Source organism: Panulirus ornatus, chromosome 33, assembly GCF_036320965.1.
Source record: "Panulirus ornatus isolate Po-2019 chromosome 33, ASM3632096v1, whole genome shotgun sequence".
In the NCBI taxonomy this organism is placed as follows: domain Eukaryota; kingdom Metazoa; phylum Arthropoda; class Malacostraca; order Decapoda; family Palinuridae; genus Panulirus; species Panulirus ornatus.
Window position 1 is genome coordinate 183,245 of NC_092256.1, and position 26,865 is coordinate 210,109.

The following is a 26,865-nucleotide window of genomic DNA, read 5'->3' on the forward strand; positions in this document are numbered from 1 at the left end:
ATCAAGGCATGTGAAGCATCTGGGGTAAACCATGGAAAGCTGTGTAGGTATGTATATTTGCGTGTGTGGACGTGTGTATGTACATGTTTATGGGGGGGGGGGGTTGGGCCATTTCTTTCGTCTGTTTCCTTGCGCTACCTCGCAAATGCGGGAGACAGCGACAAAGTAAAAAAAAAAAAAAAAAAAAAAAAATATATATATATATATATATATATATATATATATATATATATATATATATATATATATATATATATATATATATATATATATATATATATATACATATATATATAATATATATATATATATATATATATATATATATATATATATATATATATATATATATATATATATATATATATATATATATATATATATATATATATATATATATATATATATATATATATATATATATATATATATATATATATATATATATATATATATATATATATATATATATATATATATATATATATATATATATATATATATATATATATATATATATATATACATTGTTACGAACATGTGTGTGTGCCCACATGTTGTGTATATGTATGTGTGTGTCTTCGTGTATGGTGCTGCTGCTATTTCTTGTTAGGACCAGGATTAGGGTCTTCCTTTGCTATCGGCTCGGACTTCACTTCCCTGATCGAGCCATTAGTCTTGATAATCCTGTTTTGTAACCAGATGACGTCCAGTCCTTCAGCAATTAGACCCTCACCCGAGGCGTCAGGTCAAGTTGTGGGTTCAGCCTACGGGGCATGTCATCCCGTACATCATCGTCGCTATCATAACAAGATAACAAGAGGAGGCTGAGCTTTAGACCAGATGTGGGACGGACTTAGGATCCTCCAACCAAACAGCAGTTTTACGGATAGCACCCTCCTCCAATCACAATTAGACCGTAGGCCCATAGCCAATCAAGGGTAGCATTGTAGGGTAACAGGGTGGACGCGAGTCGTTCCTTCTTGTAATAAATACCTCTGACACTCGCTAAGCCTCGATTTTCCTTCTCTAGCCCAGCGAGACAAGTGGTTTTCCTTCTGTCCCAAAGCCCGTAACCCGAGTGAAGTAACCCGTGTGAAGGCTGATGATTTGTCTCGGCAGAATCTGAGGAGATTACAGAGAGCCGAACCAGAGTTTAAGAAATTGTTTGAGTCGGCTGAGGAATCGACTGACGGTTATTACCTCCGGGATGGGTTGTTAATGAGGAGGTGGTGTCCAGTGTCATGGATGGGGAAGACGAGGAGTGGCAGGCAGTTCACCAGGTGTTAGTGCCGCGTCCCTACAGGAGGGAGATTTTGAAGCTTGCGCATGACTCAAGCTTCGCCGGTCATTTAGGGGTGAGGAAGACCCTGGACCGAGTGTGGCGGAATGTATATTGGCCTGGTGTCCGCCGGGATGTCGCACAATACGTAAAGACGTGTCATACTTGTCAAGTGATGGGAAAACCTAATCAGAAGCTTAAGGCTGCTCCCCTAGTTCCTATTCCCCCATTTGAAGCTCCATTTGACAGAGCCATAGTTGACATTGTGGGCCCATTGCCACGAACCTCCTCTGGCCACTGTTACATTTTAAGTATTATTGATATGGCCACGAGATATCCTGAGGCAATACCATTAAGAAGCATAATTGCCAAGACTGTTGTCCGGGAGCTGCTTAGCTTCTTCACAAAGTTCGGACTTCCCAAAGAGGTGCAATCTGATCGGGGATCCAATTTTATGCCCAGGACTTTTCAACAGACCCTGAGGGAGCTGGGTATCGGTAAGATTACCTCCACTGCGTACCACCCTCAGAGCCAGGGAGCATTGGAATGTTACCATTCCACCATGAAGTCCATTTAAGGAAGTATTGTGCTGACAACACTAAGGACTGGGATAAGGGATTCCCATTCCTTCTCTTCACCACAAGAGAAGTGCCTAATGAATCTCTAGGTTTCTCCCCCTTTGAGCTGATGTTTGCCCACGAAGTTCGAGGGCCTCTTAGATTACTGAAAGACGTGTGGCTGAACACGAGTGAAAGAGTCGGCTTGTTGGTCTCTGTTAGCAGAGAAACTCCAAAGGTGTTGTGAAGCCTCTCGGCAGAACTTAACAGGGACCCAAGCACGAATGAAGAAATGGTATGACAAAGGATCTCGTTTGAGAAGGTTTGAGGCGGGGGACAAGGTGTTGCTCCAACTACCGCAGCCAGGTCAACCCTTGGCTACCAGTTTTCAGGGCCCCTACACCATTATCCGGAGTGTAGGAGACTCAAATTACCTTGTATCTACCCCCGACAGGCGCAGAGGTCGGAGATTATGCCACGTCAATATGCTTAAGCCATATTTCAGTCGTGATCCTCCCCCTTTGGAACCGACTGTGCCAGTCTGCATCATCCAACGTCCAGTGGTAGCCGTGTGTGACGAAGGCGACGACGTAGCTGCGAGTGCCTCGGAGACCTGGGAACCGGACGGAGGCGCGGACAGGAAGTGGGAGGCGAAATTTTCGCATCTGACGGAGGAACATGTGCAGATGTCCGCCTTGCTGTCAGAACACCCGGAGGTTTTCCGAAACACGCCTGGACAGACCTCGCTCACAAGCCATGATGAAGACGTAGTAGATGCCCGATCTGTCAAACTAGCTCTGTACCGGGTGAGCCCACAACGAGCGGCCATCCTTCACACTGAGCTTAACTATATGCTTGAGCACAACCTGGTTGAGCCATGTCAGTCGGAGAGAAGCTCCCCTGTTACTCTCGTATCCAAGCCCAATGGGACCTATCGGTTCTGTATTGACTACCGCTGGGTTAATGAGGTGACAAGAACTGACAGTTACCCCCTGCCGCGAGTGGAAGATTGTATGGATCGCGTCGGCAATGCTCGCTTCCTGTCAAAATATTTCTCAGAAAAGGGTACTGGCAGATTAGATTGACGGAGAGAGCACAAGATATATATGTGGTGAGAAGTGGTTTGATCAAGTACGTAATGAAAGGGTAAAAGAGATGTGTGGTAATAGAAATAGCATGGTTGAGAGAGCAGAAGAGGGTGTATTGGAATGATTCGGTCACAGGGAGAGAATGAGTGAGGAATGATTGACAAAGAGGATAGATATGTCAGAGGTGGAGGGAACATGAAGAAGTGGGAGACCAAATTCGAGGTGGAAGGATGAGGTAAAAAAAAAACCCTGAGTGATCGAGGCCTGAACATGCAGGAGCGTGAAAAGCGCTCAAGGAATAGAGTGAATTGGAACGACGTGGTATACCGGGGTCGATGTATGTCAATGGATTGTGTGCACCCAGGTTTATGTGCATCATGGTGCAGGATGCAGTGTGCACACAGGTTGATGTGCATCATGGTGCAGGATGCAGTGTGCACACAGGTTGATGTGCATCATGGTGCAGGATGTTGTGTGCACACAGGTTGATGTGCATCATGGTGCAGGATGCAGTGTGCACACAGGTTGATGTGCATCATGGTGCAGGATGCAGTGTGCACACAGGTTGATGTGCATCATGGTGCAGGGTGTTGTGTGCACCCAGGTTGATGTTCATCATGGTGCAGGATGCAGTGTGCACATAGGTTGATGTGCATCATGGTGCAGGATGCAGTGTGCACACAGGTTGATGTGCATCATGGTGCAGGATGTTGTGTGCACACAGGTTGATGTGCATCATGGTGCAGGATGTTGTGTGCACACAGGTTGATGTGCATCATGGTGCAGGATGCAGTGTGCACACAGGTTGATGTGCATCATGGTGCAGGGTGTTGTGTGCACCCAGGTTGATGTGCATCATGGTGCAGGATGCAGTGTGCACACAGGTTGATGTGCATCATGTGCAGGATGCAGTGTGCACACAGGTTGATGTGCATCATGGTGCGGGATGCAGTGTGCACACAGGTTGATGTGCATCATGGTGCAGGATGCAGTGCGCACACAGGTTGATGTGCATCATGGTGCAGGATGCAGTGTGCACACAGGTTGATGTGCATCATGGTGCAGGGTGTTGTGTGCACCCAGGTTGATGTGCATCATGGTGCAGGATGCAGTGTGCACACAGGTTGATGTGCATCATGGTGCAGGATGTGTGTGCACACAGGTTGATGTGCATCATGGTGCAGGATGCAGTGTGCACACAGGTTGATGTGCATCATGGTGCAGGATGTTGTGTGCACACAGGTTGATGTGCATCATGGTGCAGGATGTTGTGTGCACCCAGGTTGATGTGCATCATGGTGCAGGATGCAGTGTGCACCCAGGTTGATGTGCATCATGGTGCAGGATGTTGTGTGCACACAGGTTGATGTGCATCATGGTGCAGGATGTTGTGTGCACCCAGGTTGATGTGCATCATGGTGCCGGATGTTGTGTGCACACAGGTTGATGTGCATCATGGTGCAGGATGCAGTGTGCACACAGGTTGATGTGCATCATGGTGCCGGATGTTGTGTGCACCCAGGTTGATGTGCATCATGGTGCAGGATGCAGTGTGCACACAGGTTGATGTGCATCATGGTGCAGGATGCAGTGTGCACACAGGTTGATGTGCATCATGGTGCAGGATGCAGTGTGCACACAGGTTGATGTGCATCATGGTGCAGGATGTTGTGTGCACCCAGGTTGATGTGCATCATGGTGCAGGATGCAGTGTGCACACAGGTTGATGTGCATCATGGTGCAGGATGCTGTGTGCACACAGGTTGATGTGCATCATGGTGCAGGATGCTGTGTGCACCCAGGTTGATGTGCATCATGGTGCAGGATGTTGTGTGCACACAGGTTGATGTGCATCATGGTGCAGGATGCAGTGTGCACACAGGTTGATGTGCATCATGGTGCAGGATGTTGTGTGCACCCAGGTTGATGTGCATCATGGTGCAGGATGCAGTGTGCACACAGGTTGATGTGCATCATGGTGCAGGATGCAGTGTGCACACAGGTTGATGTGCATCATTGTGCAGCATGCAGTGTGCACACAGGTTGATGTGCATCATGGTGCAGGATGTTGTGTGCACCCAGGTTGATGTGCATCATGGTGCACAAAACAGTGTGCACACAGGTTGATGTGCATCATGGTGCAGGATGCAGTGTGCACACAGGTTGATGTGCATCATGGTGCAGGATGCAGTGTGCACACAGGTTGATGTGCATCATGGTGCAGGATGTTGTGTGCACCCAGGTTGATGTGCATCATGGTGCAGGATGTTGTGTGCACCCAGGTTGATGTGCATCATGGTGCAGGATGCAGTGTGCACACAGGTTGATGTGCATCATGGTGCAGGATGTTGTGTGCACACAGGTTGATGTGCATCATGGTGCAGGATGTTGTGTGCACCCAGGTTGATGTGCATCATGGTGCAGGATGTTGTGTGCACACAGGTTGATGTGCATCATGGTGCAGGATGCAGTGTGCACCCAGGTTGATGTGCATCATGGTGCAGGATGCAGTGTGCACACAGGTTGATGTGCATCATGGTGCAGGATGTTGTGTGCACCCAGGTTGATGTGCATCATGGTGCACAAAACAGTGTGCACACAGGTTGATGTGCATCATGGTGCAGGATGTTGTGTGCACCCAGGTTGATGTGAATCACGGTGCAGAATGTTGTGTGCACCCAGGTTGATGTGCATCATGGTGCAGGATGCAGTGTGCACCCAGGTTGATGTGCATCATGGTGCAGGATGCAGTGTGCACACAGGTTGATGTGCATCATGGTGCAGGATGCAGTGTGCACACAGATTGATGTGCATCATGGTGCAGGATGCAGTGTGCACACAGGTTGATGTGCATCATGGTGCAGGATGCAGTGTGCACACAGGTTGATGTGCATCATGGTGCAGGATGTTGTGTGCACACAGGTTGATGTGCATCATGGTGCAGGATGTTGTGTGCACCCAGGTTGATGTGCATCATGGTGCAGGATGCAGTGTGCACACAGGTTGATGTGCATCATGGTGCAGGATGTTGTGTGCACCCAGGTTGATGTGCATCATGGTGCAGGATGCAGTGTGCACACAGGTTGATGTGCATCATGGTGCAGGATGCAGTGTGCACCCAGGTTGATGTGCATCACGGTGCAGGATGTTGTGTGCACCCAGGTTGATGTGCATCATGGTGCAGGATGCAGTGTGCACACAGGTTGATGTGCATCATGGTGCAGGATGCAGTGTGCACACAGGTTGATGTGCATCATGGTGCAGGATGCAGTGTGCACACAGGTTGATGTGCATCATGGTGCAGGATGCAGTGTGCACACAGGTTGATGTGCATCATGGTGCAGGATGCAGTGTGCACACAGGTTGATGTGCATCATGGTGCAGGATGTTGTGTGCACCCAGGTTGATGTGCATCATGGTGCAGGATGCAGTGTGCACACAGGTTGATGTGCATCATGGTGCAGGATGTTGTGTGCACCCAGGTTGATGTGCATCATGGTGCAGGATGCAGTGTGCACACAGGTTGATGTGCATCATGGTGCAGGATGCAGTGTGCACACAGGTTGATGTGCATCATGGTGCAGGATGTTGTGTGCACCCAGGTTGATGTGCATCATGGTGCAGGATGCAGTGTGCACACAGGTTGATGTGCATCATGGTGCAGGATGTTGTGTGCACACAGGTTGATGTGCATCATGGTGCAGGATGTTGTGTGCACCCAGGTTGATGTGCATCATGGTGCAGGATGCAGTGTGCACCCAGGTTGATGTGCATCATGGTGCAGGATGCAGTGTGCACCCAGGTTGATGTGCATCATGGTGCAGGATGTTGTGTGCACACAGGTTGATGTGCATCATGGTGCAGGATGCAGTGTGCACCCAGGTTGATGTGCATCATGGTGCAGGATGCAGTGTGCACACAGGTTGATGTGCATCACGGTGCAGGATGTTGTGTGCACACAGGTTGATGTGCATCATGGTGCAGGATGCAGTGTGCACACAGGTTGATGTGCATCACGGTGCAGGATGCAGTGTGCACACAGGTTGATGTGCATCATGGTGCAGGATGCAGTGTGCACACAGGTTGATGTGCATCATGGTGCAGGATGCAGTGTGCACACAGGTTGATGTGCATCATGGTGCAGGATGCAGTGTGCACACAGGTTGATGTGCATCATGGTGCAGGATGCACTGTGCACACAGGTTGATGTGCATCATCAGTTATGTGGTGGTTGAAGGCGACGTCGTTGCCCATTTTGAGTGAAGGTTGTTAATGATGTGCAAGAGGGATCTGAAGACATGACCGTTGTGTTGACAGTGATACCAGGAGAGAATCGTCTTGCAGTGGTTTGTGTTCTGAATAGTACTTTTTCTATGCTTTGTTAATACCATTATCTTGAATGTATAATCAGTCATCCAAAAACGTTTTGCTTCAGACGAATGAACATGGGTATGGAGGATGTGTTGGTGGTTGAGGCGGGGAGTGTGTTAACCCAGGACCAGCTGACACACGACCACCTGTTCCAGGGGCTGTGGGGGGACACCAGGACCACCTGCAGGGCGCTCATCCTCGATGTCACAAACTACAACAACAGGAACAATTTTACATCAAGGTATAGGTTGACTCGTTTTCATATATGATATTAGGGGAGAGGGAGAAGAGGTGAGACAGAGGAAGGGTCAATGTGAATTGGAAGAGAAGACTGAAGTGTGCAAAGGTGTATGGGTGTAAGTATTTGATGTAAATTGGCGATTTATAGAAGAGTTTTTCTTGCTGCCTTATTCATATACCCCCGGCAGACGTGGTGTGTGCATGTATCTATTCTATTCTATTTATTCTATTATACTTTGTCGCTGTCTCCCGCGTTAGCGAGGTAGCGCAGGGAAACAGAAGAAAGAAAGCCCAACCCACCCACATGCACATGTATATACATACACATCCACACACGCACATATACATATCTATACATCTCAACGTATACATATATATATACACACACAGACATATACATATATACACATGTACATAATTCATACTGTCTGCCCTTATTCTTTCCCGTCGCCACCCCGACACACATATAATAACAACCACCTCCCCCCGCATGTGCGCGAAGGTAGCGCTAGGAAAAGACAACAAAGGCGACATTCGTTCGCACTCTAGATGTCATGTATAATGCACAGAAACCACAGCTCCCTTTCCACATCTAGGCCCCGCAGAACTTTCCATGATTTACCTCAGACGCTCCACCTGCCCTGGTTCAATCTACTGACAGCATGTCGACCCCGGTATACCACATCGTTCCAGTTCACTCTATTCCTTGCACACCTTTCATCCTCCTGCATGTTCAGGCATGTATCAGTATTGTGTATTTTTTCCTTAAGCTAACTTATATTATTCCCTGTGTATTGTGATGGATGACTGGCGCCTCCGTACGTGATTTTAGGCTTCTAGGGAATCAAGGTGTTCCATGTTTGTACTGTTGTCCAGATCTCAAATTTGTATCTTTTATCATATTTGTCCTCAAGTCTCTGTAATACTTTCTGGGATGCTTTTCTTAGTTGTGAACCCGTTGGTTTAATCTTAAGTCGTTCGTGCTCTTGTACGATGTTTTCAACGTACAGGTATTTTTCATGGGAACTGACCATAGAGGCTTATTTTCTATCTCCTGTATCTTCAGCGTGCGTGATTTGAGGCGAAGAACATTGTTATTGATGAATAAGTTAAGGAAGATATTATCAATTCCTTAACAAGATGCAATTTTTGTTTCTTTGCATTCTGTCAGAATCTATACAGACCTATAAGGTCCACTTTTGCTTGTGTGGATTTCTTGTTGATATGATCTATTATCGCACTCCTTGATGTCAATGTGTGACACAGTATTCTGTAACTCTTCTTATAGGCTATCACGTTACCTTGTATGGTTATGTCGTTGGGTCTTATTCTTCCTGGTTAAACTATGGTTAATTCATTTAAGTTTATCTTAATTTTCCAATTCTTTTCGACTTTGTCTAGTTTGGTTGCTCATGACTGTTAAAAACGAGTATGTTCTAAGAGTGAATTGCTCGAAACTGCCATCTGAGTGGCGTCGTCTGCATAGATGTCTATGCTCATGACAATGACTGTTGGGGGAATGTCAGCTGTGTAATTTATGATTAGTACTGGTGATGGGACGCTGCCCTATAGAACATAACCTAATAGAGGATATCTGGGTGATGCTGCATATTTGAAAATTCCTCTGGTGCGTTGGTTCAGAAAATGAAACAGTGCTCTTTCTGTGATCTCTGGTACGCTTGATAGTAGTAATTCATATTGTAGGCCGTTTGTCCACTATTTTTGAAAGGCTTTGTTATATAACTTGGTATAACTATGCAAATGGGAACTTCGGTGAATGGGGCTAATGGCGTGGTAATGACAAGCAGAGATGAAGTGAGAATGAGTATTTTGAAGGTTTGTTGAATGTGTTTGATGATAGAGTGGCATATATAGGCGGTTTTGGTCGAGGTGGTGTGCGAAGTGAGAGGGCTAGGGAGAATGGTTTGGTAAACAGAAAGAGGTATTGAAAGCTTTGCGGAAGATAAAAGCCGGCAAGGCGGCGGGTTTTGAAGGTATTGCAGTGGAATTTATATAAAAAGGGAGTGACTGTGTTGTTGATTGGTTGGTAAGGATATTCAACGTATGTATGGTTCATGGTGAAGTCCCTGAGGATTGGCGGAATGTACGTATAGTGTCATTTTACAAAGACAAAGGGGATAAAGATGAGTGCTCAAATTGAAGAGGTATAAGATTTTTAGTATTCCTGGGAAATTGTATGGGATGGTATTGATTGAGAGGGTAAAGGCATGTACAGAACATCAGACTGGGGACGAGCAGTGTAGTTTCAGAAGTGGTAGAGGATGTGTGGATCACGTGTTTGCTTTGAAGAATGTATTTGAGAAATACTTAGAAAAACGAATGGATCTGTATGTAGAATTTATGGATCTGGAGAAGGCATATGACAGAGATGCTTTGTGGAAGGTATTTAGAGAGAATGGTGTGGGAGGTAAGTTGCCAGAAGCAGTGAAAAGTTTTTACCAAGGAAGTAAAGCATTTGTACGAGCAGGAAGAGAGGAGAGTGATTGGTTCCCAGTGAATGTCGGTTTGCGGCAGGGGTGCGTGATGTCTCCATGGTTGTTTAATTTGTTTATGGATGGGGTAGTTAGGGAGGTGAGTGCAAGAGTTTTGGAGAGAGAGGTAGGTATGCAGTCTGTTTTGGATGATAGGGCTTGGGAAGTGAGTCAGTTGTTGTTCGCTGATGATGCAGCGGTGGTGGCTGATGTGTGTGAGAAACTGCAGAAGTTAGTGAATGAGTTTGGTAAAGTGTGTGAAAAAGGGAAGCTGAGATCAATGTGAATAAGAGCAAGGTTATTAGGTTCAGTAGGGTTGAGGGACTAGTTAATTGGGAGGTATGTTTGAATGGAGAAAAATGAAGGAAGTGAAGTGTTTTAGATATGTGGGAGTGGATTAAGTAGCGGATGGAACCATGGAAGCAGGAAGTGAGTCACAGGGTGGGGGAGGGGGCGAAAGTTCTGGGAGCATTGAAGAATGTGTGGATGGCGAGAACGTTATCTCGGAGAGCATAAATGGGTATATTTGAAGGAATAGTGGTTCCAACAACGTTATATGGTTGCGAGGCATGGGCTGTGCGGAGGAAGGTGGATATGTTGGAAATGGGATGTTTGAGGACAATATATGTTGTCAGGTGGTTTGATCGAGTAAGTAAAGAAAGGGTAAGAGAGATGTGTGGTAATAAAAAGAGAGTGGTTGAGAGAGGAAAAGAGGGTGTGTTTACGTGGTTTCGTCACATGAAGGGAATGAGTGAGGAAAGATTGACAAAGAGGATGTATGTCTCAGAGGTTGAGGGAACGAGAAGTGGGAGACCAAATTGGAGGTGGAAGGATGGAATGAAAAAGATCTTGAGCAATTGAGGCCTGAACATACAGGAAGGTGAAAAGCGTGTAAGGAATAGAGTGAATTGGAACGATGTGGTATACCGGGATGGACGTGCTGTCAATGGATTGAACCAGCGAATGTGAAGGATCTAGGGTAAAATATGGAAAGTTTTGTGGGGCCTGTATGTGGAAAGGGAGGTGTGGTTTCGTTGCATTACACATGACATGTAGAGACTGAGTGTGAACGAATGTGGCCTTTTTTGTCTTCTCCCAGCGCTACCTCTCGGGGGTGGGGGTGGGGGGAACGCTATTCCATTTTTGACGGGGTTGTGACGGAAATGGATGAAGGCAGCATGTATGAATATGTACATGTGTATATATGTATATATCTGCGTATATATATGTATGAAAGTGTTGAAATTTATAGGTATGTATATGTGTGTGTGTGTGGGCGTGTACGTATATACATGTGTATGTGGGTGGGTTGGGCCATTCTTCGTCTGTTTCCTTGCGCTACCTCGCTAACGCGGGAGATAGTGATTAGGTACAGTAGTAAAAACTATGATATTCTTGTTCTTTGTGGACTGCGATTTTGTTTTTTTTTCTGCGGCAGTCACGATTATTTTGGTGGTACTGTTCTCCCTCCGTATTGTTTACACTTAGAGGATTACTTTTTTCAAAGTATCCTCTTAACTTTACGTTCATATTTCTTATTTCAATATTTTTCCTGGGACTTTTAGGAGGACATAGAGAAGTAGTTCTTTTGGTCTGTTTCTGGCATTCGTAGTTTTGATATCTTTGTTATTCTAGCCCCTTTGAACCTGTGCTGAGCACAGCATTGTAGATGTTGAGAAGGTACTGTAGTCCTTTTGAGGGTAGCTTGTTTATTGACCTCCTGTATATTTCACTAATTTCCGGAACTGAGTTCTTGGTTTTCTGAAGTTCCGGTGAGTCAATTACCAATGAGAGACATTTGTTAGGGGATAGTCGAGCTGAGTCTGTGGTTTGGTGTGGGATGGTTCTTTCTCTTTTCCGAGTCAGCCAGTTGTTCTTTCTTTTTCGTGATCTTGGTTATGGTTTCTGTATTGTTCAGGCGTAATGTTGAACACAGTTTTCCATGTGCTCATGAATTTTGTTGCCATTCCTTTATTATCATCAATTTTGTTACTGTTATCTTTTAGCTATTTGATATTATCGCTGCAATCCCCTTGTAAACATCTAACTACTTGAAAGAATGCTTTTGAGTTACGGTATTTTTACTCTAGGGAGGTGATTATATTTTCCCAGAGCAGGTTATGTTGTTCTTCTCATGCTTTTTCCATTAAAGTCTGCTAGCTGTGTTTACATCGATGGCGTTAAGCATATGTCCAGCCGTAGGAGTTGGTGTTGGCTAGAATGATGATGAAACGATGTCCCGTTTCTATCATTTCCAGAATGGGTGAAGAGTATGATGGTATTTTGTATCTGTTGATGGTAATTTGCAGCTGATTGCGCTTTTTCGATGGTTTCATACTAACTAGGTTAAGCCTTGCTTCCTTTCGAGGTCTCCATATGAGCTTAATCAATTTTTCAGTGAATGAATTCCAGTTGAGTCTCTGGGTAACTAGCCGTTGTGTACTGGAAATAAAGATTAGAGGAACTGAAATAAGACCTATTATGAGAATATGATCGCAGCCTGTGAGGTCACCCTGTCTGATGTGACAAGTTTTCTCATTCCAAGTATCACATCTGGTGTTCATCGAGCTGAGTGACCAAAAGAAGTTGGGGCGTTTGACCCTAGGTGTTGAACGCCGAAATATTTTATTATTAGGTTTGATAAATTTCTGTCTGCGGGTTTTGTGGTATAATGCCCAAGGTTTGTATGTCCAAAGTTTGGATTACTGATGATATAGGCTGGTTCTGGTATCCCAAGGATTTTGTAGTAATCTGGTAACATAAGACATCCCTTCTAGTGGCAAGCCTTGCGAGTTATATGATTGCTTTAATTCTTGTTAGTATAAGCCAGGGTCTTTTTCTCTTCCAGTAAGGTACATATTAACCATCTTTAGTGGTTCTCATACCAATTTATGGAGTACATTTTCAGGCATGGTGTTTTGTGCCAGAAAAAGTGAGATTGGGCTGAGTTATATTTCCGTTCAGTTGGTCGCGTTTTGCCATTATTGTCTTTTTCCTAAGATAGCATTCCATTGCTGTGGCTGGGTAATCCTTTTTTTTTTTTTTCAGTGAAGGCATTTTTCGTGATATGCCAGGCAATTTCCTCCTGTGAGAGGTTATTTTTGAGCACATTATGCAGTTTTTATAATGAGAAGGTTTATCACGCTCCTTCGGGGTACTTACTGGGAGAGTACACATGACTGAGAGTTAAATAAGAGAAAGCGACAAAAGGTCAAGAAGAAGATACAAGAGCTGAAAGAGAGGGCAAATGAGAGTACCGTCCTAACGTCTTTCATTTCTCTTTCACTAGCAACATCATATCTTCATCCCACGACTCACTACCCTTTCAAATCTGCCCACCTCCCACCTATATCATGCCTTATGTATCTCTTGCACGAGCCATGACTGCTTCTCTAAATACCATCCATTCCTCACTCGCTACCTCACTTCAATAGCTCTCATCTTTTGCCATTCTACACTCAATCTTTCCTAGTATTTCTTCACACAAGTCTCCATCACACGATCATTTGCTCATCACTCTCTTTTCCTCAAGATTGCCTCCTCTTTTCCGAAAACCTCTACAAATCCTCAACCTCGCCTCCACAAGATAATGGTCAGACATTTACACCCAAAAGTATTCCTTTTACACGCCTATTAATTAGCGCAATCAAATAATTCCCATTGGCCATCTCTCCTATTCATATATGTATACTTGAGTATATCTCTTTTTAAAGCAGGTATTATCGATCATATCTTTTTTTCAGCACACAACTCAATAAGGTCTTCACAATTTCTATTTATAACGCTGAATATCACACGTTCAACAATTATACTCTCAACTGCCACATTACTTACAGTCACATTCAAATCACCTATCAATATAACCCAGTCTCGTGCATCAAAACTGCTAACACACACTCAGCTGCTCCGAAAATAATTACCGTTCATGATATTACATCTCGTGGCCAGGTGTATTAATACTAATATATCACCCATATCTGGCCATGTAAACACACACACACACACACACACACACACACACACACACACACACACACACATATATATATATATATATATATCTTTTTCTTTTCTTTCATACTATTCGCCATTTCCCGCGATAGCGAGGTAGCGTTAAGAACAGAGGACTGGGCCTTTGAGGGAATATTCTCACCTGACCCACTTCTCTGTTACTTCTTTTGGAAAAAAAAAAAGAAAAATGAGAGGGGAGGATTTCCAGCCCCCCGCTCCCTTCCCTTTTAGTCGCCTTCTACGACACGCAGGGAATACGTGGGAAGTATTCTTTCTCCCCTATCCCCAGGGATATATATATATATATATATATATATATATATATATATATATATATATATATATATATATATATATATATATATATATATATATATATATATATATATATATATCATAGGGTGGGGGAGGGGGCGAAAATTTTGGGAGCCTTGAAAAATGTGTGGAAGTCGAGAACATTATCTCGGAAAGCAAAAATGGGTATGTTTGAGGGAATAGTGGTTCCAACAATGTTGTATGGTTGCGAGGCGTGGGCTATGGATAGAGATGTGCGCAGGAGGATGGATGTGCTGGAAATGAGATGTTTGAGGACAATGTGTGGTGTGAGGTGGTTTGATCGAGTAAGTAACGTAAGGGTAAGAGAGATGTGTGGAAATAAAAAGAGCGTGGTTGAGAGAGCAGAAGAGGGTGTTTTGAAATGGTTTGGGCACATGGAGAGAATGAGTGAGGAGAGATTGACCAAGAGGATATATGTGTCGGAGGTGGAGGGAACGAGGAGAAGAGGGAGACCAAATTGGAGGTGGAAAGATGGAGTGAAAAAGATTTTGTGTGATCGGGGCCTGAACATGCAGGAGGGTGAAAGGAGGGCAAGAAATAGAGTGAATTGGAGTCATGTGGTATACAGGGGTTGACGTGCTGTCAGTGGATTGAAGCAAGGCATGTGAAGCGTCTGGGGTAAACCATGGAAAGCTGTGTAGGTATGTATATTTGCGTGTGTGGACGTGTGTATGTACATGTGTATGGGGGGGGGTTGGGCCATTTCTTTCGTCTGTTTCCTTGCGCTACCTCGCAAACGCGGGAGACAGCGACAAAGTATAAAAAAAAAAAAAAAAAAAAAAAACATATATATATATATATATATATATATATATATATATATATATATATATATTTTCTTTTTTTTATTATTTTTGCTTTGTCGCTGCCTCCCGCGTTTGCGAGGTAGCGCAAGGAAACAGACGAAAGAAATGGCCCAACCCACTCCCATACACACGTATATACATACACGTCCACACACGCAAAAATACATACTTATACATCTCAATGTACACATATATATACACACACAGACACATACATATATACCCATGTACACAATTCACACTGTCTGCCTTTATTCATTCCCATCGCCACCTCGCCACACATGGAATACCATCCCCCTCCCCCCTCATGTGTGCGAGGTAGCGCTAGGAAAAGACAACAAATGCCCCATTCGTTCACACTCACTCTCTAGCTGTCATGCAATAATGTCCGAAACCACAGCTCCCTTTTCACATCCAGGCCCCGAACAACTTTCCATGGTTTACCCCAGACGCTTCACATGCCCTGATTCAATCCACTGACAGCACGTCAACCCCGGTATACCACATCGATCCAATTCACTCTATTCCTTGCACGCCTTTCACCCTCCTGCATGTTCAGGCCCCGATCACTCAAAATCTTTTTCACTCCATCTTTCCACCTCCAATTTGGTCTCCCACTTCTCCTCGTTCCCTCCACCTCCGACACATATATATCCTCTTGGTCAATCTTTCCTCACTCATTCTCTCCATGTGCCCAAACCATTTCAAAACACCCTCTTCTGCTCTCTCAACCACGCTCTTTTTATTTCCACACATCTCTCTTACCCTTACATTACTTACTCGATCAAACCACCTCACACTACACATTGTCCTCAAACATCTCATTTCCAGCACATCCACCCTCCTGCGCACAACTCTATCCATAGCCCACGCCTGGTAACCATACAACATTGTTGGAACCACCATTCCTTCAAACATAGCCATTTTTGCTTTCCGAGATAATGTTGTCGACTTCCACACATTCTTCAAGGCTCCCAGGATTTTCGCCCCCTCCCCCACCCCATGATTCACTTCCGCTTCCATGGTTCCATCCGCTGCCAGATCCACTCCCAGATATCTAAAACACTTTACTTCCTCCAATTTTTCTCCATTCAAACTTACCTCCCAATTGACTTGACCCTCAACCCTACTGTACCTAATAACCTTGCTCATATTCACATTTACTCTTAACTCTCTTCTTTCACACACTTTACCAAACTCAGTCACCAGCTTCTGCAGTTTCTCACATGAATCAGCCACCAGCGCTGTATCATCAGCGAACAACAACTGACTCACTTCCCAAGCTCTCTCATCCACAACAGACCTCATACTTGCCCCTCTTTCTAAAACACTTGCATTCACCTCCCTAACAACCCCATCCATAAAGAAATTAAACAACCATGGAGACATCACACACCCCTGCCGCAAACCTACATTCACTGAGAACCAATCACTTTCCTCTCTTCCTACACGTACACATACCTTACATCCTCGATAAAAACTTTTCACTGCTTCTAACAACTTGCCTCCCACACCATATATGTTGGAAAGGATCATATATTCATTATTACTCTTCTCAACATAACAGAGTTAAATTATCACCATTTCAATCTATGTTCCTTAGGGCATTACGTATTTGCAGTCCAGAGTTTATTGATGATGAGTTTGAGAAGATTTATTCTATTGGATCTAAGTTAAAGTACCCTAGATCTTTCATTGATAAATCCCTTAAGTTAGCAAAGAAATCATTTTATAGAGTTGAGCCCAAACCTCCCATTGACACCAAGAATCTTTTAGTTCTCCCTTTTAATAATAATTTCACTTTACTTCACATGTTACTTAAATCCTTTAATGTAAATGTTGCCCTTAGCAACAATAATACTATAAAGAATATCTTAATCATGAACTCACCAGAAAATTCTCTTGGATGCATCTATAAAGTGCCTTGTGGACGCTGTGATAAATTTTATGTTGGTCAGACTGGTAAGGATCTTTCTGTTAGACTTAAGCAACATAGATATAGTAAAAGAACGGGACAAGAATATAATGCCTTGTTTAATCACGTTAAAGACTATGATCATTGTATTGACTGGAGTAACGCTATCTCAGTTATTAACTCTAACTCTATTACCAAAAGAAATGTCATTGAATCTTCCATTATTAGATACATAAACAATTATAATCTTAATATTAGTGATGGTCTGTACAAATTAGATAACTTTGTTGTTCATAAAATTTGTAGAATGATAAGTTTATGAACGCTCGTTGTATGTTTTGGAGAATCACATGTTTACCAAATGGCGTCCTTGCTTAGTCTCTTTGATGTATGTCAACTGACTTATATTTCTCTCTTGTGTCTCCCCTGATGATGTGATTATTACACGAAAGTGCACTTGGGAACTTTTCGTGTTTTATTTTCCCCGTGGACTCATAGGAATATATATATATATATATATATATTTTTTTTTTTATACTTTGTCGCTGTCTCCCGCGTTTGCGAGGTAGCGCAAGGAAACAGACGAAAGAAATGGCCCAACCCCCCCCCATACACATGTATATACATACGTCCACACACGCAAATATACATACCTACACAGCTTTCCATGGTTTACCCCAGACGCTTCACATGCCTTGATTCAATCCACTGACAGCACGTCAGCCCCGGTATACCACATCGCTCCAATTCACTCTATTCCTTGCCCTCCTTTCACCCTCCTGCATGTTCAGGCCCCAATCACACAAAATCTTTTTCACTCCATCTTTCCACCTCCAATTTGGTCTCCCTCTTCTCCTTGTTCCCTCCACCTCCGACACATATATCCTCTTGGTCAATCTTTCCTCACTCATCCTCTCCATGTGCCCAAACCACTTCAAAACACCCTCTTCTGCTCTCTCAACCACGCTCTTTTTATTTCCACACATCTCTCTTACCCTTACATTACTCACTCGATCAAACCACCTCACACCACACATTGTCCTCAAACATCTCATTTCCAGCACATCCATCCTCCTGCGCACAACTCTATCCATAGCCCACGCCTCGCAACCATACAACATTGTTGGAACCACTATTCCTTCAAACATACCCATTTTTGCTTTCCGAGATAATGTTCTCGACTTCCACACATTCTTCAAGGCCCCCAGAATTTTCGCCCCCTCCCCCACCCTATGATCCACTTCCGCTTCCATGGTTCCATCCGCTGCCAGATCCACTCCCAGATATCTAAAACACTTTACTTCCTCCAGTTTTTCTCCATTCAAACTCACCTCCCAATTGACTTGACCCTCAACCCTACTGTACCTAATAACCTTGCTCTTATTCACATTTACTCTTAACTTTCTTCTTCCACACACTTTACCAAACTCAGTCACCAGCTTCTGCAGTTTCACACATGAATCAGCCACCAGCGCTGTGTCATCAGCGAACAACAACTGACTCACTTCCCAAGCTCTCTCATCCCCAACAGACTTCATACTTGCCCCTCTTTCCAAAACTCTTGCATTTACCTCCCTAACAACCCCATCCATAAACAAATTAAACAACCATGGAGACATCACACACCCCTGCCGCAAACCTACATTCACTGAGAACCAATCACTTTCCTCTCTTCCTACATGTACACATGCCTTACATCCTCGATAAAAACTTTTCACTGCTTCTAACAACTTTCCTCCCACACCATATATTCTTAATACCTTCCACAGAGCATCTCTATCAACTCTATCATATGCCTTCTCCAGATCCATAAAAGCTACATACAAATCCATTTGCTTTTCTAAGTATTTCTCACATACATTCTTCATAGCAAACACCTGATCCACACATCCTCTACCACTTCTGAAACCACACTGCTCTTCCCCAATCTGATGCTCTGTACATGCCTTCACCCTCTCAATCAATACCCTCCCATATAATTTACCAGGAATACTCTACAAACTTATACCTCTGTAATTTGAGCACTCACTCTTATCCCCTTTGCCTTTGTACAATGGCACTATGCACGCATTCCGCCAATCCTCAGGCACCTCACCATGAGTCATACATACATTAAATAACCTTACCAACCAGTCAACAATACAGTCACCCCCTTTTTCAATAAATTCCACTGCAATACCATCCAAACCTGCTGCCTTGCCGGCTTTCATATATATATATATATATATATATATATATATATATATATATATATATATATATATATATATATATATATATATCCCTGGGGATAGGGAGAAAGAATACTTCCGACGCAGTTCTCACGTGTCGTAGAAGGCGACTAAAGGGGACGGGAGCTGAGGGCTGGAAACCCTCCCCTCCTTGTATTTTCACTTTCTAAAAGGAGAAACAGAAGAAGGAGTCACGCGGGGAATGCTCATCCTCCTCGAACGCTCAGATTAGGGTGTCTAAATGTGTGTGGATGTAACCAAGATGAGAAAAAAGGAGAGATAGGTAGTATGTTTGAGGAAAGGAACCTGAATGTTTTGGCTCTGAGTGAAACGAAGCTCAAGGGTAAAGGGGAAGAGTGGTTTGGGAATGTCTTGGGAGTAAAGTCAGTGGTTAGTGAGAGGGCAAGAGCAAGGGAAGGAGTAGCACTACTCGTGAAACAGGAGTGGTGGGAGTATGTGAAATAGTGTAAGAATATAAACTCTAGATTGATATCGGTAAAACTGAAAGTTGACGGAGAGAGATGGGTGATTATTGGCGCATATGCACCTGGGCATGAGAAGAAAGATCATAAGAAGCAAGTGTTTTGGGAGCAGCTGAGTGAGTGTGTTAGTAGTTTAGATGCACGAGACCGGGTTATAGTGATGGGTGATTTGAATGCAAAGGTGAGTAATGTGGCAGTTGAGGGAATAATTGGTGTACATGGGGTGTTCAGTGTTGTAAATAGAATTGGTGAAGATCTTGTAGATCTATGTAGTGAAAATGGACTGGTGATTGGGAATACTTGTTTAAAAAGAGATATATATATATATATAAGTATACGCATGTATGTAGGAGATATGGCCAGAGAGCGTTATTGGATTACGTGTTAATTGATAGGCACGCGAAAGAGAGACTTTTGGATGTTAATGTGCTAAGATGTGCAACTGGAGGGATGTCGAATCATTATCTTGTATAGGCGAAGGTGCAGATTTGTAGAGGTTTTCAGAAAAGAAGAGAAATGTTGGGGTGAATGAGGTGGTGAGAGTAAGTGAGGTTGGGAAGGAGACTTGTGTGAGGAAGTACCAGGAGAGAGTGAGAACAGATTGGAAAAAGATGAGAACAAAGGAGGTAAGGGTAGTGGTTAAGGAAGGGAATGCATTTAGGGAAGCAGTGATGGCTGGTGCAAAAGATGTTTGTGGCATGAGAAGCGTGGGAGGTGGGCAGATAAGAAAGGCTAGTGAGTGTTGGGATGAAGAAGTAAGAATATTAGTGAAAGAGAAGAGAGAAGCAATTGGACGATTTTTGTAGGGAAAAATGCAAATGACTGGAAGATATATAAAAGAGAGGCAGGAGGTCAAGAGAAAGGTGCAAGAGGTGAAAAAGAGGGCAAATGAGAGTTGGGGTGAGAGAGTATCATTAAATTTTAGAGAGAATAAAAAGACGATCTGCAAGGAGGTAAATAAAGTGCGACAAGGGAGCAAATGGGAACTTCAGTGAATGGGGCTAATGGGGAGGTGATAACAAGTAGTGGTGATGTGAGAAGGAGATGGAGTGAGTATTCTGAAGGTTTGTTGAATGTGTTTGAAGATAGAGTGGCAGATATAGGGTGTTTTGCTCGAGGTGGTGTGCAAAGTGAGAGGGTTAGGGAAAATGATTTGGTAAACAGAAAAGAGGTAGTAAAAGGTTTGCGAAGATGAAAGCCGGCAAGGCAGTAGGTTTGGATGGTATTGCAGTGAATTTATAAAAGGGGTTGACTGTATTGTCGACTGGTTGGTAAGGTTATTCAATGTATGTAAGATTCATTGTGAGGTGCCTGAGGATTGTCGGAATGCGTGCATAGTGCCATTGTACAAAGGCGAAGGGGATAAGAGTGAGTGCTCAAATTAAAGAGGTATAAGTTTGTTGAGTATTCCTGGTAAATTATATGGGAGGGTATTGATTGAGAGGGTGAAGGCATGTAGAGAGCATCAGACTGAGGAAGAGCAGTGTGGTTTCAGAAGTGGTAGAGATATGTGGATCAGGTGTTTGCTTTAAAGAATGTATGTGAGAAATACTTAGAAAAGCAAATAGATTTGTATGTAGCATTTATGGATCTGGAGAAGGCATATGATAGAGTTGATAGAGATAATCTGTGGAAGGTACTAAGAATATATGGTGTGGGAGGCAAGTTGTTAGAAGCAGTGAAAAGTTTTTATCGAGGATGTAAGGCATGTGTACATGTAGGAAGAGAGGAAAGTGATTGGTTCTCAGTGAATAAAGGTTTGCGGCAGGGGTGTGTGATGTCTCCATGGTTGTTTAATTTGTTTATGGATGGAGTTGTTAGGGAGGTGAATGCAAGAGTTTTGGAAAGAGGGGAAAGTATGCAGTCTGTTGTGGATGAGAGCGCTTGGGAAGTGAGTCAGTTGTTGTTCGCTGATGATACAGCGCTGGTGGCTGATTCATGTGAGAAACCGCAGAAGCTGGTGAATGAGTTTGGTAAAGTTTGTGAAAGAAGAAAGTTAAGAGTAAATGTGAATAAGAGCAAGGTTATTAGGTACAGTAGGGTTGAGGGTCAAGTCAATTGGGAGGTAAGTTTGAATGGAGAAAAACTGGATGAAGTAAAGTGTTTTAGATATCTGGGAGTGGATCTGGCAGCGATGGAACCATGGAAGCGGAAGTGAATCATAGGGTGGGGGAGGGGGCGAAAATCCTGGGAGCCTTGAAGAATGTGTGGAAGTCGAGAATATTATCTCGGAAAGCAAAAATGGCTATGTTTGAAGGAATAGTGGTCCCAACATTGTTGTTCGGTTGCGAGGCGTGAGCTATGGATAGAGTTGTGCGCAGGAGGGTGGATGTGCTGGAAATGAGATGTTTGAGGACAATATGTGGTGTGAGGTGGTTTGATCGAGTAAGTAATGTAAGGGTAAGAGAGATGTGTGGAAATAAAAAGAGCGTGGTTGATAGAGCAGAAGAGGGTGTTTTGAAATGGTTTGGGCACATGGAGAGAATGAGTGAGGAAAGATTGACCAAGAGGATATATGTGTCGGAGTTGGAGGGAACAAGGAGAAGTGGGAGACCAAATTGTCGCTGTCTCCCGCGTTTGCGAGGTAGCGCAAGGAAACAGACGAAAGAAATGGCCCAACACACCCCCATATACATGTATATACATACACGTCCACACACGCAAATATACATACCTATACATCTCAATGTATACATATATATACAGACACAGACATATACATATATACACATGTACACAATTCAAACTGTCTGCCTTTATTCATTCCCATCGCCATCCTCGCCACACTTGGAATAACATCTCCCTCCCCCCTCATGTGTGCGAGGTAGCGCTAGGAAAAGACAACAAAGGCCCCATTCGTTCACACTCACTCTCTAGTTATCAAGTAATAATGCCCGAAACCACAGCTCCCTTTCCACATCCAGGCCCCACAAAACTTTCCATGGTTTACCCCAGACGCTTCACATGCCCTGATTCAATCCAATGACAGCACTTCGAACACGGTATACACATCGATCCAATTCACTCTATTCCTTGCCCGCCTTTCACCCTCCTGCATGTTCAGGCCCCGATCACTCAAAATCTTTTTCACTCCATCTTTCCACCTCCAATTTGGTCTCCCACTTCTCCTCGTTCCCTCCACCTCCGACACATATATCCTCTTTGTCAATCTTTCCTCACTCATTCTCTCCATGTGCCCAAACCATTTCAAAGCACCCTCTTCTGCTCTCGCAACTACGCTCTTTTTATTTCCACACATCTCTCTTACCCTCTCATTATTTACTCGATCAAACCACTTCACACCACATATTGTCCTCAAACATCTCATTTCCAGCACATCCACCCTCCTGCGCACAACTCTATCCATAGCCCACGCCTCGAAACCATACAACATTGTTGGAACCACTATTCCTTCAAACATACCCATTTTTGCTTTCCGAGATAATGTTCTGGAATTCCAAACATTCTTCAAGGCTCCCAGGATTTTCGCCCCCTCCCCCACCCTATGATTCACTTCCACTTCCATGGTTCCATCCGCTGCCAGATCCACTCCCAGATATCTAAAACACTTTACTTCCTCCAGTTTTTCTCCATTCAGACTTACCTCCCAATTGACGTGACCCTCAACCCTACTGTACCTAATAACCTTGTTCTTATTAACATTTACTCTTAGCTTTCTTCTTTCACACACTTTACCAAACTCATTCACCAGCTTCTACGGTTTCTCACATGAATCAGCCACCAGCGCTGTATCATCAGCGAACAACAACTGACTCACTTCCCAAGCTCTCTCATCCACAACACACTGCATACTTTCCCCTCTTTCCAAAACTCTTGCATTCACCTCACTAACAACCCCATCCATAAACAAATTAAACAACCATGGAGACATCACACACCCCTGACGCAAACCTTTATTCACTGAGAACCAATCACTTTCCTCTCTTCCTACACGTACACATGCCTTACATCTTCGATAACAGCTTGCCTCCCACACCAAATATTCTTAGTACCTTCCACAGATTATCTCTATCAACTCTATCATATGCCTTCTCCAGATCCATAAATGCTACATACAAATCCATTTGCTTTTCTAAGTATTTCTCACATACATTCTTCAAAGCAAACACCTGATCCACACATTTTCTACCACTTCTGAAACCACAGCGCTCTTCCCCAGTCTGATGCTCTGTGCATGCCTCCACCTTCTCAATCAATACACTCACAGGAATACTCAACAAACTTATATACCTCTGTAATTTGAGCACTCACTCTTATCCCCTTTGCCTTTTTTATAATGGCACTATGCAAGAAAAAAAAAAAAAAAAAAATTATATATATATATATATATATATATATATATATATATATATATATATATATATATTTTATACTTTGTCGCTGTCTCCCGCGTTTGCGAGGTAGCGCAAGGAAACAGACGAAAGAAATGGCCCAACCCCCCCCATACACACGCAAATATACATACCTACACAGCTTTCCATGATTTACCCCAGACGCTTCACATGCCCTGATTCAATCCACTGACAGCACGTCAACCCCGGTATACCACATCGCTCCAATTCACTCTATTCCTTGCCCTCCTTTCACCCTCCTGCATGCTCAGGCCCCGATCGCAAAAAATCTTTTTCACTCCATCTTTCCACCTCCAATTTGGTCTCCCTCTTCTCCTCGTTCCCTCCACCTCCGACACATATATCCTCTTGGTCAATCTTTCCTCACTCATTCTCTCCATGTGCCCAAACCATTTCAAAACACCCTCTTCTGCTCTCTGAACCACGCTCTTTTTATTTCCACACATCTCTCTTACCCTTACGTTAATCACTCGATCAAACCACCTCACACCACACATTGTCCTCAAACATCTCATTTCCAGCACATCCATCCTCCTACGCACAACTCTATCCATAGCCCACGCCTCGCAACCATACAACATTGTTGGAACCACTATTCCTTCAAACATACCCATTTTTGCTTTCCGAGATAATGTCCTCGACTTCCACACATTCTTCAAGGCCCCCAGAATTTTCGCCCCCTCCCCCACCCTATGATCCACTTCCGCTTCCATGGTTCCATCCGCTGCCAGATCCACTCCCAGATATCTAAAACACTTCACTTCCTCCAGTTTTTCTCCATTCAAACTCACCTCCCAATTGACTTGACCCTCAACCCTACTGTACCTAATAACCTTGCTCTTATTCACATTTACTCTTAACTTTCTTCTTCCACACACTTTACCAAACTCAGTCACCAGCTTCTGCAGTTTCTCACATGAATCAGCCACCAGCGCTGTATCATCAGCGAACAACAACTGACTCACTTCCCAAGCTCTCTCATCCCCAACAGACTTCATACTTGCCCCTCTTTCCAAAACTCTTGCATTTACCTCCCTAACAACCCCATCCATAAACAAATTAAACAACCATGGAGACATCACACACCCCTGCCGCAAACCTACATTCACTGAGAACCAATCACTCTCCTCTCTTCCTACACGTACACATGCCTTACATCCTCGATAAAAACTTTTCACTGCTTCTAACAACTTGCCTCCCACACCATATATTCTTAATACCTTCCACAGAGCATCTCTATCAACTCTATCATATGCCTTCTCCAGATCCATAAATGCTACATACAAATCCATTTGCTTTTCTAAGTATTTCTCATATACATTCTTCAAAGCAAACACCTGATCCACACATCCTCTACCACTTCTGAAACCACACTGCTCTTCCCCAATCTGATGCTCTGTACATGCCTTCACCCTCTCAATCAATACCCTCCCATATAATTTACCAGGAATACTCAACAAACTTATACCTCTGTAATTAGAGCACTCACTCTTATCCCCTTTGCCTTTGTACAATGGCACTATGCACGCATTCCGCCAATCCTCAGGCACCTCACCATGAGTCATACATACATTAAATAACCTTACCAACCAGTCAACAATACAGTCACCCCCTTTTTTAATAAATTCCACTGCAATACCATCCAAACCTGCTGCCTTGCCGGCTTTCATCTTCCGCAAAGCTTTCACTACCTCTTCTCTGTTTACCAAATCATTTTCCCTAACCCTCACACTTTGCACACCACCTCGACCAAAACACCCTATATCTGCCACTCTATCATCAAACACATTCAACAAACCTTCAAAATACTCACTCCATCTCCTTCTCACATCACCACTACTTGTTATCACCTCCCCATTTGCGCCCTTCACTGAAGTTCCCATTTGCTCCCTTGTCTTACGCACTTTATTTACCTCCTTCCGGAACATCTTTTTATTCTCCCTAAAATTTAATGATACTCTCTCACCTCAACTCTCATTTGCCCTTTTTTTCACCTCTTGCACCTTTCTCTTGACCTCCTGTCTCTTTCTTTTATACATCTCCCACTCAATTGCATTTTTTCCCTGGAAAAATCGTCCAAATGCCTCTCTCTTCTCTTTCACTAATACTCTTACTTCTTCATCCCACCACTCACTACCCTTTCTAATCAACCCACCTCCCACTCTTCTCATGCCACAAGCATCTTTTGCGCAATCCATCACTGATTCCCTAAATACGTCCCATTCCTCCCCCACTCCCCTTGCTTCCATTGTTCTCACCTTTTTCCATTCTGTACTCAGTCTCTCCTGGTACTTCCTCACACCGGTCTCCTTCTCAAGCTCACTTACTCTCACCACCCTCTTCACCCCAACATTCACTCTTCTTTTCTGAAAACCCATACAAATCTTCACCTTAGCCTCCACAAGATAATGATCAGACATCCCTCCAGTTGCACCTCTCAGCACATTAACATCCAAAAGTCTCTCTTTCGCACGCCTGTCAATTAACACGTAATCCAATAACGCTCTCTGGCCATCTCTCCTACTTACATAAGTATACTTATGTATATCTCGCTTTTTAAACCAGGTATTCCCAATCATCAGTCCTTTTTTAGCACATAAATCTACAAGCTCTTCACCATTTCCATTTACAACACTGAACACCCCATGTATACCAATTATTCCCTCAACTGCCACATTACT

The 26,865-nt window shown here is 43.7% G+C and overlaps 1 protein-coding gene across 1 annotated transcript in view; it reads left to right on the top strand.

Moving 5' to 3' along the window:
* The first annotated feature begins 7,366 nt into the window (after positions 1–7,366).
* LOC139759408 (glutamate receptor ionotropic, delta-1-like) overlaps positions 7,367–26,865 on the top strand; it is a 471,351-nt gene continuing 451,852 nt past the window's right edge. The window contains exon 1 of the mRNA XM_071681492.1: positions 7,367–7,539. Within this exon, the coding sequence (XP_071537593.1) occupies positions 7,367–7,539 (173 nt within the window). The remainder of the gene's footprint in view (positions 7,540–26,865) is intronic.